Genomic DNA, 15969 nt, shown 5'->3' on the forward strand with positions numbered 1-15969 from the left:
CATGTCCCATGACGATGAACCAGCGTGTTTGCTTGGGACAAAGAGAGAAAGAGAGAGAATGAAAAGGAAACGCAGGGAGGTTAACCAGATGTGAGTCTCCGGTTTGCTACCTTACACTGGGGATGGGGGATAGGGGTTAGAAAGATGGCAGAGAGGAAAACGAAAAAAAAAGGAACGTGCACACATGGAGACACACACACACAAGGTGTTCCAGTTAGTCTTTCACACAGACCTGTAGATTGTAAGAAGCGCAAAAGCGCTTGCACGGCCTTCTTCTGCGACGGTAGGACCTTTTGATATTGTAGAATTCTTTTTTCGGATAGCGGTTGGTCGTACAGTTGGTCAAGTTCGTGGCTAAGGCATGCCCTCTGTGGACTGTACAGCGGGCAGGAGCACAATATATGGCCAATTGATTCTTCGTGGCCGCAGTGGTCACAGGTTGGGGTGTCGGCAATCCCTATGCGGAAGGCATAGGCTTTAGTAAAGGCAACACCCAACCAAAATCGATATAAAAGCGTGGCGTTTCTACGGCGAAGCTGTGATGGCACTCGAAGACTTAACGTTGGATCAAGTCAGTACAGTCGCGTATTTCTTAAATGTGGCTCATTCCATTGCGACTCGGTGCACTGCCGAGCAAGTAGGCGGAGCTTCCGTGCCGCGTCAGTTCTAGAAAGAGGAATTGGGACGTGGCGCTCCTCGGTGTGGGCTGAGCGGGCAGCGTGATCCGCCCGTTCATTGCCGATAATCCCGCTTGGGACAAGGTAAGTGAAAAGGTGAAGCAGGTAAAGTGAATTGGATTAACTAAGGTTAATATGAAGAAAGCTAAGGTAATCTGAAACAGTCAGGAAGGCTAGGCAGTAGCGAAGCATTGAAAAAAAGATAAGGAAAAAAACGGTATGTACAAGTTTGTACGGGTGAATCAAGTCCAGGACACGGTTAGGTTCGTAAAGGCCGCCGGGTGGGTGAAACAAACTCAGGCGGTCGAGCCCGGCTGCTGCGCAAAGGGCGAGTGGAGCCAAAGGATGAGGATGATGACGTCAGGACCAGGCGGGAGAAGTCGAGGAAAAGGAGGCGAGCTAGGCGTGCCGCAGTCGGAAGGTATACTGGTGGGGCCACCAGTTTGGTTGAAACAGGCCGGAAAATGTCATTGCAGAAAGTGCACCAGGGGCGGGAGTTACGGGCGATATGGGCTTTGCGCTCTCTGAGCGGGTGCAGACTAAGGGATGGCGTGCGGAAACACCTGCCGTAGAAGAGAAGGGGATGCCTCAACCGCTGGCGACGGTGAAAAGACGGAACAATACAGTGGGCTGGAGGTCTGCAGCGTGGGGTTCGGGCGGCCGCATAGGGAAGTGGTCGAAGTGGTCGACGGGGCGGAGCCGCTTTATGCAAAACCGAGCTCACTGTGGCAGTGGAACGGGTGGCTCGGGGCACAAGAAGCAAGTCCGGGGCGTAGTTGTCTGAGTGGCAAGCATACGGTAGGGCTGTCTCGCTTGTCGCGGAGGCACAGGCGCTGGTGAAGGCGCCAGGTAGACAGGGATGTGGGGCAGGCGGTGCGGGTGACGCGTGAGGTGCGACAAGGTCCTCGGATGACGTGCATGTGGGCCTCGCGACAGGAATGACAGTTGTGCTCACTGTGGTCGGGCTTGAGGGAGCAGGCGAACGTGGGACTAGAACAGAGTCCAGGCCTGGATCGAGAGAGGATGCTGCTGGTGATGGCCGAAGGGTAGGCGCCACAGCTGGGAAGGAGGGCTGGGCAGGAGGCGCCGTGGGACGGGAGATCACAGGTGGATGGCCGTCCATAGGGGCCGGTGAAGCAAACTGGAAAGAGATCGAGGTGTAGTTTGAGGCAGCTGGTTGAGAAGGTTGTCAAGAGACTGGCGCGTCCTCGCGTGGCACTTGCCGAACCGTGAGTGGGGGCTCATTCGGTGGCGGCAATAGTGGACACACCGGTGTGGAGAGCAGCCCCGGTGCATAAGCTGGCGGAGGGAAAACCGAAGGAGCTCGGGTCGAGAATGCGGCCAGGGGCGGTGAGTCGAGTGACGCCGCAGCTTCCGAGTCCGGAACAGGAGCACAGAGAGTCGGCAGGAGCTCCAAGCCAAAATATGCCGTCAAGCCCTTCGTGAAATCGGCGTATATGTCGGGACCGGGAGGCGGCAACCGCAGCTGCGCCAGGAGACCTCGTGGTAGTTCACGGCTGGCGTGCTGATAGCGCAGCAGCTGGCTGGACACGTTGTGGACATGTAAGTGCGAGTGCAGCAGCGCCAGCCACAAAACGGGGTTCCTGGCATAAAACGCGGGCAGGCCGGGCAGCCGAGAAAGGAAGGGGCGGTGATACGGCTTGAGGAGCTCACCGGATGTGATGGGAGGTGCGTACATGGCGATGAAAAGCTGCCGAAAGCCGGGTGCGAACAGTGGGCGTGCAGAGGCAAGGCCAAGTGGAGGGACAGGAGGGGCAGGAGCGCAGAGCCTGTGGGAGCGGCGTTGCGTGCGTCGGGGCTGTCGTCCGGTGTCACCAGATGTGGTTGGGTGAACCACATTTATTTGACGTCCCGGTAGCCGCGGCGGCCGAGACGGTAGAGCGTACTGTTGAAGTTACTGGCTAGGCCGTTTCCCGAAAGCGTTCCTCTGTTGCACTAGCTAGAGCTTCTGGTTTGCGCAAGGCAGGTCGCGCCAACTTCATCTTCATCAGCGCCGCTGGCGATGCCACCGCCGCTACACATAATGTCGCACTCGAAGCAGGCCCTCCGAAATTACGTGCGGGGTAGGATAGCGCCCCTCGCCCGCAGAATACTATTGGCAGTTGACAGCAAATCGGATGCGGCGATCGAACCCGACCGCGGCGGCTGCGTTTTTATGGAGGAAAAACGGTAAAGCCCCCGTGTGCTGTGCGATGTCAGTGCACGTTAAAGATCCCCAGGCGGTCGAAATTATTCCGGAGCCCTCCACTACGGCACCTCTTCTTCCTGTCTTCTTTCATTCCCTCCTTTATCCCATCCCTTACGGCGCGGTTCAGGTGTCCAACGATATATGAGACATATACTGCACCATTTCCTTACCCCAAAAAACCAATTATTATTATTGATAAAAAACAGATATTATGGGTGCCCGGCCACCAGGGGTCGAGGGGAACGAGGCCGCTCACGTGGCTGCCCGAGCTTTCCTTGCCCTAGGTTACATTAAATCCCCCGGTTCTGCTGTGGCAATCATACCAATCCCACTTATCTCTTAGGCGGATATTAGAAACCATCTATGTTTCTGCAGGAGGGTACTGCCTGGACGCGCCAATGGTCTCGACAGAATCGAGGAGTGCCCCAAACCGGGTCTTTCTTAAATCCCACCATACTAAAACACGTGGACCCTACATTCACGGGCAGATGCAAATTCTGTGGGCAGCATGCTGACCTGTACCACATGTGTTGGGCCTGCCAGCACAATACACATAAAGTCGTTGTGAGTCAACTAGAGAGGGCTGGGAGGAGGCCCTGTCCAGTTCGGACATGAAGGCCTAGCGGGCACTGGTCCATAGAGCACATGCAGCAGCGTCAATTGTATCCCGGAATAGGGATAGCCACCCAGTGTTTGGGCACATTTTGCATTTCGCCTCCACCAAAACGCTGCCGAGCGCGGCGGCAGCGTTTAGATGGAGGCGAAATGCAAAAGGCGCCCGTGTGCTGTGCGATGTCGGTGCACGTTAAAGATCCACAGGTGGTCCCAGGGATGGGAAGGATGATGAGATGGGAACTTAGGTTTGGAGGTAGAGAACCCCTTCGGTAGGATGGGTGATCGGGGCGATGCCTAGCTGACCGAAGAGAGTGCAGTCTGCCGCCGTACTCGAGAGACGAGTCAGCTGTGCTGTTAGGGTGGCTTCTGCGAACTTTTCAAACACGTTATGGGTACCGAGGTTGAGGAGCAGGGCACTAGAGGTGCTGGGGGTAGGTGGAGGGCGACCTGAGTGCAGCTCCTGAGGAGCGCGCTGATGCGGTCCCGCTCCTTCTGCGTTAGGGGGAGGTGAGGGAATGAGTGCACCGTGTGGCTCGTGATGTAGGCTTGGCTGAGGCGGAGACTGTTCCGCTTTCGCAGACCAGCGCGGCGGTTGGCCACGCGCCGAATGAGAAGGGTGGCTTACTGGGCTTGGGCCTGGAGAGTGGATGGCGTTGCCATGCGCGCCGTGGGAGTGAAGGACGAGGCCCAGGATGCGAATCTTGGATACCAGGGGAATGGGGTGGTTCTTTAGAGTGAGTGAGATGGGAGGGTTGGCGGGGTCGTGCTACCTGGGATGGTAGAGGAAGAGTTCTGATTTGGATGGAGAGCAGGCTAGGACGCGCGCGCGCGAGCGTATGAGTCGATGTATCTGGTTGAGGGCCGACTGGAGGTTGTGTTCGATGTCGGCATCACTGTCTCGATTATCCCAGGCAGTGATACCGTCAGCATAGAGGCTGAAATGTATGTCGGGTATTTGGGCGTTGAGTTTTTGCTACGTTGAGTTTTTACGCGACAGCATATACAGCTCGCTCGGTCGAAAAGCCATCGGAGTCCTAGTAGCACCAGCAGCAGCAGCAGTGGCAGTAGTAGTCGTAGTAGTAGTAGTAGTAGTAGTAGTAGTTGGCACCGCGCGTCAGAAATATTTCTTTCATGGGTCCACCGAGATATGTGAGACATGCGTAATTTCGTTTCCTTAAAACCAATTTTCATTTTGTTTTCCTTCCCTTATGCCGCGGTTCGGGTGTCCACGGAGATACGTGAGACAGGCGTCATTTCCTTTCCTTAAATTATCCAACGGGCAAGGCGTCGCGCCGAATGGGTGATGGCGTTCCATGGACATGTTGGCAACGCAGCGACACGCTGTCGCGTCCCACTCTTAAAGACGAAGCTTAAGCGTCCTACAATTTTTTCCCGTTATTTTTAATCGTGCTAGAAAAGTTCTCTTGACCGTAGAGTTGCCCCAAGGCGCGACGTATTGTTTTCTTCCAGTGTTGCGCGATCGTGACTTGCACAATATCCGCAGTAATGCCGATACAATCCGCGACCATGCTACTCTTTTCAGGCCTCTTGCCATTGATACCCACCTCATATAGGGTTTCTCGAAAACTTGATGTATATTTTATGACGTAGTGCTGTATTTCCAAGTTTCAAGTACTAGAATGGGCTCAAACGCTTTCAAGTCGCCAGATTTCAATACCGTTGTGAGAAGCAGCAACCGCTTGCTCCGCAACATACCTATTCCGCTTCTGTGCAGCTTTAGAAGCCAGGCAATTATTGGCTGGAGGGTACCAATGCATGCGAACTCGGCACCTTTACGCTCGTCTTGGCAAGGACATCAAGACCATACACGAACAGCTGTGCGCTCTTTCTGTTGTGAAGATGCTTTTCAAATTAGCGAGGCAGCCTTCTACTTTGAGGGCAGCAAACATCTATAAGCAATCTGCGCGTTCTTTCATCCTGTCAGCATCGACTGCTAACAGTGCAATGTTTTCTCTGCACGCGTCTGGTGCCTCTTCAAAATGTGGCGCTAGGAGCTAAGTTAGCGAAAATCAACACTGGGAACAGCGCCGGGCTCTTTAACGGCGACGTTGAAAAGAGCCGATGTGCGTCGCCCAATGGCGGTAAATGAATGCTATTCCTGACAGGAAGTCACGTGACTATACTGCAAAGATGGGAGGGTTGGAGCCACAAGTATGCGGAGCTACACAAGTTTCTTCAGGCCAAAGATTATCTGTGCACACAGCACATAATCATCGCTGACTACCATACACAGGCAACTGCTTGGCTGCTGGGATTGTTTCTTGCTCGCATTGCGCTTAAACACAGCCAATATCACCTATTAAATCATAAAATACTTGTTGTCAACGTTTCATGAGTGATTTTTTTAGTCCCAAGGGTTACCGGAAATGAGTTTTTAACTTTCCTGCTGCCCAGCCATGCTGTTCTTGCGAATCATGGCTGCCAAAAAGGAAATGAACGTACTGTGTTTTTTTTGTTGTTTCGGCCATATTAATTGTAATAAAATTTACATTAGGCTTCAACGTTTAAGTGTCTTCTCCGCGCGCAGCCCCCAAAGAAGTATTTGTCACGTGCAGAGAGTTGCGAATGGAACGTAAAAAACGGAGAGACTTACTAGTACTCCACAGTAGTTCTTCGGCGGTAGCTGTAGGAAAATGATGTTAATTAAGCAAGTGAATTATGACAATGCTCACCGTATCAATACGGAGAAAAAGCACGAGGATTTGCTAAACAAATATATGAATTTTTATTGGCGAAATACGATTGAGCGCTTTTAATTTTGAAGCACTTCGAAATATGGCGCAAATTAACAGGACGATTCTTCGTCTCTTACACGCTCGCAGCCTCATTTATTATATAAGCACGGGTACCATGATAAAACGAAATATTACTCTCTCACATGGGCACAAGTCAACATCAGAGGCAGCGTAGAGTAACCTCGTTCATTAGATACGCAGCACTGTCTTCTTCTAGCGCCACTCAAAGCTGATAGCTTCGAACGTCAGCGTCAATGGCGTGACACGTTTTTATTTTTCGAAGGTAAAAAAAAAATGTTCCCAGATGCACAGATTGCCCATGCGCGTTCTCGAAAGTGTTGCTCAAATCCAGTTCCTACAAACTTGTGTTCGAAAAGCGCAACAAATCTGCGCGGTTTAAAGGATCTTTGAGGACAGCTTCGTCCAATTAGTGTTTTCAGAAAAAAATCATTATCATGTTCTTTGTGGGTACGTTGACGTTTGCGCGGAATCACTTAAGACTGCAAAATTCAGTTCAAAACATTCCCGCCACTGGATTCAAAGTCGTGCTGTCTACCATAAAAAGAACTGGTGGCGACTTCTGTAAGTACCCTCTATGACACTAATAGAGGCTACTTCAAAAAGAGGCGTCAACATAAAAACTGATGTTGGCGCACGGATCATACTTTCGAATTCAACAAGTGATTACGACACCCACATTTGATTTATTGTTCTTTACGGGATTACATAAGCTCAGTTTCCGGCGAGAATAATTTTCAGGGAGATAGAACGGGGGAGACGTGCAGGCTGACCTCTGTCAATGCGTAAGCGCTATTTCGATGTGTGGTGGTGGCGCCGCCATTCCACATCGTTTACACTCCTAGCGCCCTTGCTTGGCCGATACTCCCGCCGGCGCGCTCCGCCGTCCCCGCTCCCGGCGCGCTCCGCCGTCCCCGCTCCCGGCGTGCAAGGGTCATCAGCTTCGAAATCACGCGAGCAGCCACGTGGCGGCGACGGACGCGCGCTGCTCGTGCCATGTCTTTTCATGTGGTTGCCTTCGAGGCAGTGTTACCTCAGTTGCTTTCTCTCGTCCTGCTCGGTTTAGGTACGTTAAAATCATACCGTTGACGACATGAAAAAAGGATGATATGCCAGAAAGTCAAGAGGAAAGTAACAAGATAACAAGAGAATCCAATGTTCATGCAATTCTGCTTTCCCTCGTTTATAAAATTAAGGCAAAAATTCTCCGTCATTTTTTTTTGTCCTTACTGTCCGTTTAATATGGCACATATATGCTCCTGGACGGGATCAGAGGTGCTCATTTGGCTTCACAACTCTTGTTGACATAAGACGAGGTGAAATAAGTCCCCGTAAACTCATGCATTTTTTATTTTTGCAGAATTTGTTGCACTGCACCTACTCTCGAGCGCGATTCTACGCCCCTTTATCACTTGCCTCAGATAAAAGGAGAAACTTCAAAATTTTTACGCAGCTATAGACTTCCTTAAATTCCGAGGCTTCTGTTGCTCTAAAACTCTAACACATTTCACACGTACCATACGATGGACTGCATGCTACTCTACCAATATTCGTCTAGCCGTTTATCTCCAGCGAACTCTCGCTAAGATATGATGACTCCAACACGTGCAGGGAAATAAGAAATCTACCAGAGAAAGCACTAATTACGACGTACATCGTCGTACCAGAACAGAACATCTAAAGTCGCAACTTGTCACTTCGATATCCTCTTCATCAAACTACGATTTTCCTTGCAATGAGTTCTTGCAGTTGACTGTGGCAATCTGCAGAAATTCTGGCCGCGTATAACAACTACACCTTAGGATTTAATGCTGTATGAAAAACTGAACACATCGAGAAGGGCACATTCAATAGGTGAGTAGGCAAGATTTCACAATGAATTCGCTGGCACATGCTGCGAAATCGGCTGCTTTTCAGCGCAGTAGATCGGAGTCAAATAACGCCCGCAGCGACATCTGCTATTTCCTCAAACAACTCAAACAAGGAGAGTTACGCGGCCGTGCTTATAATGGAAGCCTTCTGTGTGAACGCATGCACCAAGTAGTGAGGGGATGAATCAAGGCATGGAAAGAATGGGATTGGAAAAACTGGCGGGTATATCTGCGACCAAGAACCTTAATGAGCACTTCTTGTGTGCGTCCACAACCTCCTCTCCTTTCTCCTCTGCAGCCATCGGACCTGCTTAGAAGTGAGGCGCGCGGCGTCACGACACTCCCACCCTCGCTCCAAATCTCTTCATTCAAACAATTTTCGAAACTCCATGAGGCGTATGCGAAGTAATTTCACACCTTAATTCGCCCGCACAATGGAGGTTTAGTGACTGTCGCGCCCACGGCCCGCTGCAGCGTTTCTGGGTTCTGACCTATTCAGGAAGTGCTTGAAGGTCAGGTTCAGATTTTGATTCACAGTGCCGTGACTGCGCCCGATAAGGAAGCTGCCCGCTAATGTCCTATATGCTGTCTATACTTGCACTTCTGTTGTTTCCTTTTCGTTTCATTTTATTTAACCATACTCTATTGGCGCCGTTTATGTAGCCATCTAGAGTGAGGATCTATCGCGCGTTTCCTTTCCTCAGCCTTCTCCTCCTTCTCGTAGGGACAATAGAGGACCAATCAACTTGCGCGCACTGCATTCTTTGAAGCGCAATTTAATAAATTAGGACGCCAAGTTTTGCCATTTCTGATTCACTTTCGTTCGCTCGAGAGGGCGAGAGGTTGGGAGGGTTGGGATTTTGCGCAGTGGAAACGCATCAATAGCATCACCTGCAGCGGGAAAGCCCTCGTGCCGTATTTAAGCTTTAAACGTAGCGGGACGTTCCATAACGGCAGTTAACCGACTCTGGACGTACGTACTGTAACTCCGAAAGCAAGAAAAGAACTTGCGTCTTAGAAAATGCCAGAAACGTACAGCTAAGGTTAGTGTGCAGCCAGTGTGCCTCGATCAAGAGTTCGCTCTGATTTATTGGGAATTTTCGTTCCCTTTTATGTACAGTCTGTCTTGATAACGCTCTCAGCACAGTAAATGAAGCCTCCTGCTGTGGGATTGGAGAAAGAGTTCATTCATGTGCACGTGGTTGAAGGCAATGTAAGCGTATGCGGGTCATCCCGGGCGTCAGTGATATCTGCTTCGCAGACGAAGTCCAAATGGTAGAACAGGGTGCGTCTAATAAGGGCGTTCAACTTACTCTCTTGCGGAGGTTCTGTTGAAAACGAGAAGAAAAGAAAAGGACATATTAAATTACCACTTTCGAGTAAAAAGCGTGTAGCATCGAGCTGTTATCTCTCTACGAGACAACCAGTGCAGAAGTGAATTTTTTTTCAGACACTCCCGAAAGCTTTACCCAGCATGAACACCTTCCTAGAAACGTGAATATTCCGAACAAGAATGACGATGCAGTCACAAAAATTGTTCACAAGGTAAATCAAGTCCCTAAAGAGATCGCTCATTAATGTAACTCAAGCATCGCAGCAATCCCTGATACCAAAGGGTTATAACTGTCACTAGACAAAATGCAAGGAGGTGGGCGGTGAACTTTACGGCGGCTCAGACTGGCGCCCGCAAGGAAAAGAACTAAGAAATTGACCATTGCTTACGTGCAACAAGAAAACTTTTAACTTTACTGCGACGTGAATTGGACTCTTGGTAGCTTACCCGTGTATATAGCAGTGGTTTCGGTCTCCTCTGGTGGTGTGGGCGGGGGTGGTGGTTGCACTGTTCGATAAAAAAAAATGTGCATGACGATCAGAAAGTGGATATTTTATCTTGCAGAATGACCAGTTTCGGGTACCGCGTTTCCGGGCAATCATCCGTCAGCCCTAACAAATCCTTCATTTCCACTCGTCGCCGCTTTCAATGGACGACGGTTGAAAAGACCATGGTAACGCTTTTTAGTAAAGTAAACACATAAGCTAGTATTTTGTAACATTTAATTTCGTTTCACTTGGTCCTCGGTCATTAGGCGCAGCTCCTAGTGACGTCACGATGGTTGCGACATAACCATTTCTACTACAACTCTAACTTCACACACGTGCCTCACGCGTGCAGTGGTCGACAGCCAGCACCAACAATTGAATCAGCACGACAATGCATAAGGTGCGGCTGATGAGAGTTTTGTCGGCGCAAGTCCCGTCCAGGGACAGAAACTGCGCAGTGGTTGCGCCATGACTTGCCGGAGCTTGGTTCCGCCGCATGGTCGGTCGGAAACGGCGCGGCGGCTGTAGTGCGGCTAGCGGTGACGCGGCAAGAGCCTGGCCGTGCCTATGGTTCATTACTCTTTGATTCCCCACTTGTTGCTTTCGCGATGAAACTTGAAACACAGCCCCATGGTCGTTTTCGCCTGGTGCATATGCCTGTGGGCTCGCCCTCTAGAATCTGAACGCAGCATGAATGACGCAACCATTGACGTATACTTAGGTATCGGCCTCACACGTCACGGTTTAAAACCTTCGTGTTCACATGGTGCCCAAACACTATGCTGCTAAGGTTGACGTCAGACACGATGGAAACGTTGGGTGCTTTCATCACCGAAGTCTGTTCGATTTGGCTGCACTTGCGACAACAATACCGTAAAGTTGTGCGGCGGTGGCGCGAGCGTGCAGCGCCATTTCTGACATTTCCATGCAGCTTGGCACTGTGTGCTTTCAAAACAAAGGACCGAGTGCAGACCTGGCCATCGGCTAATCTTAGCGTCTCAGCCGAATTGCAGGCAGCAGTGTACCTGCCACATCAAGGGCCACCAGCATCCCGAACCGTGTGAGGAATTCTCAAACAGCTAATCGCATGAAAGTTTTGCCATGAATCAACCTAACGAAGTTGTCGTTTACGGATATATGCGCTCAAATACTGTCCGCGGAGCTCCACCCGACCCCTCATGTTTACAATCCTGACGCTACGAACAGCTATCCAGCTCATCCTCTCAAGAAAGAACTGGCCAGATTTCACTCATTCTGCTGTGATATCTCGGACGTATGCATGGGCGCCGCCATCTTGCTTGCTGCACTACAGCTACAAGTTCACTCGGGAGAGTGCAAACTTGACTCGAACTCGTGCTGCGCTAGTCGAGCACTTTTACAAAACCGATGGGTAAGTGAAGAATGCGGCAGCAATATTGTCAAAACGAATGCGAATCGAACAGGCTTTGCCACATTAGGTTACGTGGTCAACGCGCGGCTTGAAGTGGGCACACTCGAGAGCTTGGATCTGGGCAGAGTGCAAGATATATCAATGGAGACCAAGCGCGGCAAATTCACTGGATGCCAGTGGGTATGTAAAGCATCACTGAACAGCATCAAATCCGATCCTATGATCGCACCGTATTCTATCGACTGAACGATGCGGCTTCGCCGGCATAAACACATATATACATTAACTATCCCGTTGCCATAGAATCTCCATGCCATTGCAGAACCCTCATTTCTTGATGTTTGGCCAGCCAGTTACTGTTTTACGTATCTACGACAGACACGCTAGGTTAGAGGCTTTCTTGTTTTTTTTCTAAAGGCGGATTCTTGGCCGGATGTGCAGCGAGAGACGCAAGGAGTGGTGAAGAACGAACAATCAAATCATCGACTTTACAATGAAAAACACCAGGCGAGAGTTATTGTTTTCTCATCATCGTCATGAATCGGTTCTTACACGCATAACAGGTTCAAATAACCTGCGAAAATGACCCGGTGAGCGAGGAGGAATCTAGTGGCGCATGAGGATCTAGGGGACTTTATGTGCCAAGGGCGCAGCAATTGTCCTCACCCATATACCTTGAACTGTGGCTATAGCGATCCTGTCTGCGAGACGCACTCACGGCGGTTGGTGAAGTAGAAAGCCCCAGCGATGAGCAGAGTCATGACAATGATGAGGTACAAGGCGGCGCAGACGAAGGCCAATGAATCCGGAATGATGGGCCGCTGCATCAGGTCGTACATCGCTTGTTGGCTGCGGGAGAGGAGGCAGCCGTCGGTAAGGAACAAAAAGTTGTGTCGTTTCCTGGTTAAACTTTGTAACGGCTAGCGGCTAAGGCAGTCTAGTATCATAAGACCTGGATAACAATGTATATGTCCAGTTTAAAGTATTAACAATTAAGTTGCCGTTAGAGCACCCCACCTTTTGGAACTTGCATAAAGCTAATCTAGAATTCTGTTGTCTCCCAAGAACAACATAGGGAGAAAAATTATTTGCTCCTCTTCTAACGCAGTATAATGTATATGTTTGGGCATGCACATAAAAGGTGGTTTAGTTTAAGCACATCAGTGCATGTTTGAGGGCAAAGGTTATGTTATTTCGTGGGCATAAAGTTGTGTCTACCATCTTAACGATGAATGTGATGAGGGCATAAAACGTTCAGAGGTAAGAAACGCTTGTTCAATTCACAGTTCTCTCGAAAGGTACATCGTGAAGGTACCTTTCGAGTTCATGCTGCCTTGCAGTAAACTGAGGTATTCCTTCAGAGGCCGAATTAGGGACGCTTTCAACCAGAAGACCATCTCAAAACGCGCTCCCACTGGTCGGTCCTGACCACGGACAGGACACTTTTGACCCTGCCTTCAGATTGAGAATCCTTCCGTTATTCGGCCGCAGATTAGGACCTGTGATTTCATAATTACATATAGCTGCATGTGTGGCTAAGACAATGTTAAAAAACCAGCGCCACAAAGCAATAAGGTCAGCCGAAAATCGCCTGCACCTCACGCGACCGAAATAAAATGGTTTCTCTATCTCTGCCTTGTGCTAAGGCTTCCGCGCAGCTGCCCTCAAAAACTGCTCTCAGCGCTCTCTTCGAGTAAGGGTGCACTTTTATCTTTGAAACAAAAATATCACCTTATAGCTTCATTTTTTTTTTGCGCGTGTACAGTAAGGCGAACGGTAGCCCTGTAATAAACTTAGTAGGCCCCCTCGAGCAGCCACTCACAGCATCATCTCCATCTGGATGGGATCCATTTCGTCGTCGGGTCCAAGAGGGCCGCCTGGAATTCCTCCGGCCGGAACTGGAGCCCCGGCGGCTGCGAATGGCGGCAGTGGAGCAGGCTGGGCCATGTGTCCTCAGTGCGCTGTTTTCTGGGGCAGTTAAGGGCGCCTGTGCGGACCAGAGGAAGGGAGAGGCAGGCGACCGACGGAGCAGGCTTCTTCTCTTCTGCACGCCCGCTCGCGCGTTTGGTCCTGCTCTTCCTCGTCCTTTCCGAGCGTGCTTTAAATGGCGTTGCGCAACGGCACAAAAACGCCATGTTCGAGCCTTGCTGCTAAAAGAAAACAGACGTGGAAAAACTGTAAATAATTATTAAAGAATGATTTATTTTGCTTTAATTTTAGGTGGTTTGATTATTATCATCAGCGGCGAGTCTATGCAGTGTGCGAGATAACGTCGTCCCCGATTTCTCTCCAGAATCGTTCCAGTCCTGCGTGAGTTGTTTCCATACTATTCCGACAAATTTTACAATCGCATGAACGCAATTGACTGCCCGCTGCTGGCTGGTTGCGTATAGCGTCCCGGAATCGGGCCTCCTACCTTAATAGACCATCGATACCTGTTTTCCGTTTTCCTGAGAACTGTGTATTTATATATTCAAGTTACTTCACAGGCTCCAAGCTGCAGAGCATTGTGTGAAGGGGGATTACAAATATAGGGGCAAGGTAAGGAGCATGCGTGGAAATCCTTTCTTTAGCATTTCCTGACGACGGCTGGAAGACCTAGCTGGCAAGCTGTTGTTAGCCAGATGCGTTCAGATACGTACAGAGACAGTGAGTAAGTTTCCTAAGGCCTAAAGAGTCACTTCTGCGACACTTTTAGTATCCGCTCGGTACTGTTCCCTCAAATAATCAGCACCCCGACAGACAGAGTAAAAGCAAACCGAAAAGGAACCCACTCCCATTGGAACTGTCAAAAAGTTTTTCCTTTAAATCTGACTTAGCCGCCTTATAGAGCTTCAATGCCGGCTTATCCAGCGTTTTCTTTTGCTAGTGAGTATTTTTTGAGGATTGTACTTTTTGTATCAAGGTTGCTTTACTATTGGTTTCTTATCTTTTACACTCTTATTTGTAAGTAAGCCAACTAGTTCTTCGCCTACATGCAGTATCGATACTGCATCGGTATAAGTAGCGAAAATTTTTGTCACTCATGGCTTTGTTATTCATATGCCTCAACCCGAAATTCTAGAGGCCCGTGTACTATATTAATTTTTGTGCAAGGGTGCACCGCGGTGGCTCAGTGGTTATGGTGTTCGGCTGCTGACCCGAAAGACGCGGATTCGATGCCGGCCGGGGGGCGGTCGAATTCCGATGGAGGCGAAATTCTAGAGGCCTGTGTACTGTGCGACGTCAGTGCACGTTAAAGAACCCCAGGTGGTCGACATTTCCAGAGCCCTTCACTACGGCGTCCCTCAGCCTGAGTCGCTTTAGGACGTTAAACCCTTAAACATGAATCAAATTATTCATATGCCTCAACCGTTCTTCATACAGCACCTTAATTTTTGTCTCACGCGCTTTGAATGTTGACAACCCCAAATCCCCTTGAATTGCTTCATTAGTAGTGTTTCCATGCGCCTCAAGGCAAGCCTGACTACTGTCTTCTGCTTTATTTCCAGTGACTAATTTGCAGCAGATACCAATGGCGCCACAGGTTATGAAAAAGCCATGCTCGGAGCTATTGCGCCTTTCAAGATTCCCCGAATAAGATTATATTCTTTTTAATCTAGGGGCGCACGATTAATAATGACGGCTTATCATTTTCTTCCTTTAGTTTCGCCTGTAGTCTCTGTCAGCAGTTATCCACATATGAAGATCCTTGTATGCCTTAACTAAAGGTAACTAAGTTTAGTAGCGTGATCGTACCAGGCTCATCATTATATTTATTTGCAAATACTGTCGGCCGTGGGGCCGTTACAGTGGTGTGGCGTGACAGGGTTTCTTTTCATTATACAGAAATACAAAAATACAAAGTCATCGCCATCTACACAATCATATTTATTGCAGCGTAATGTTTTCCCCTTTTTTCCTTTTTTTTACAGAAGTAGTGTTAACAAACATTCACTTTAAAAACGAACAGTTATTTCACATCGAAAAGCAAAAAAGAAAACTTTTCTACATTCCCGGCCTTCATCTTAGGCGAGATGTAATCACGAAGTGGTTAGGCATATGACATTCAAAAAAAAAAACAACCACAACAACAAACAATTTTTAGTGTGAAATGGAGATAGCTTTTTCGAACGTTGTTAAATGTACTGGACTGTAAGAGAGATGCTGGTAAATCATTCCATTCGGCTATCGACCTCGGAAAGTAAGAATTAGCGTACACATTAATGCGTGGGTTCGGTGTTTGTTAAGAGTATTCATTGCTTGCTCTCAGATGTGTAAGTTGTTTTGGGACGAAGTAATGGGAGTTATTGATATTGAAGGAATTTCTTGAAAGCTGAAATAAAATTTTAGTCTGGTAATTCGGAGACGTTTGGCTAGAGGTGGCAAATTGAGTAGACGCAGCATCTCTGTTACAGAATCAGTACACCGTATATCTGGACATTATAAATCGAGCGGCTCTTCTTTGCACACTTTCAGGTTTTTTTATTAAGCCACTTTCTACAGGATCCCATATAATGCAGGCATATTCTAATGTTGGTCGCACATAAGTTAAATAGGCAGCTAACTTGGCAGATTGTGAGGCCAGTTTTAATCTTCGACGCAAAAAACCAGTTTCTTTTCAGCGGCTGAA

The 15969-nt window shown here is 49.1% G+C and overlaps 1 protein-coding gene across 1 annotated transcript in view; it reads right to left on the minus strand.

The window, feature by feature from the left end:
* The window catches only part of LOC144119911 (uncharacterized), a 56742-nt gene extending 43372 nt beyond the window's left edge, over positions 1 to 13370 (minus strand). The window contains exons 1-5 of the mRNA XM_077652416.1: positions 13180 to 13370; positions 12076 to 12206; positions 9927 to 9986; positions 9460 to 9474; positions 6116 to 6145 (exon numbers count right to left, since the gene is read on the minus strand). Of these exons, the coding sequence (XP_077508542.1) occupies positions 6116 to 6145; positions 9460 to 9474; positions 9927 to 9986; positions 12076 to 12206; positions 13180 to 13304 (361 nt within the window). The 5' untranslated portion in view covers positions 13305 to 13370. The remainder of the gene's footprint in view (positions 1 to 6115; positions 6146 to 9459; positions 9475 to 9926; positions 9987 to 12075; positions 12207 to 13179) is intronic.
* Between the last annotated feature and the right edge of the window lie 2599 nt (positions 13371 to 15969).

The sequence above is a fragment of the Amblyomma americanum genome, chromosome 2 (genome assembly GCF_052857255.1).
Source record: "Amblyomma americanum isolate KBUSLIRL-KWMA chromosome 2, ASM5285725v1, whole genome shotgun sequence".
Lineage (NCBI taxonomy): Eukaryota > Metazoa > Arthropoda > Arachnida > Ixodida > Ixodidae > Amblyomma > Amblyomma americanum.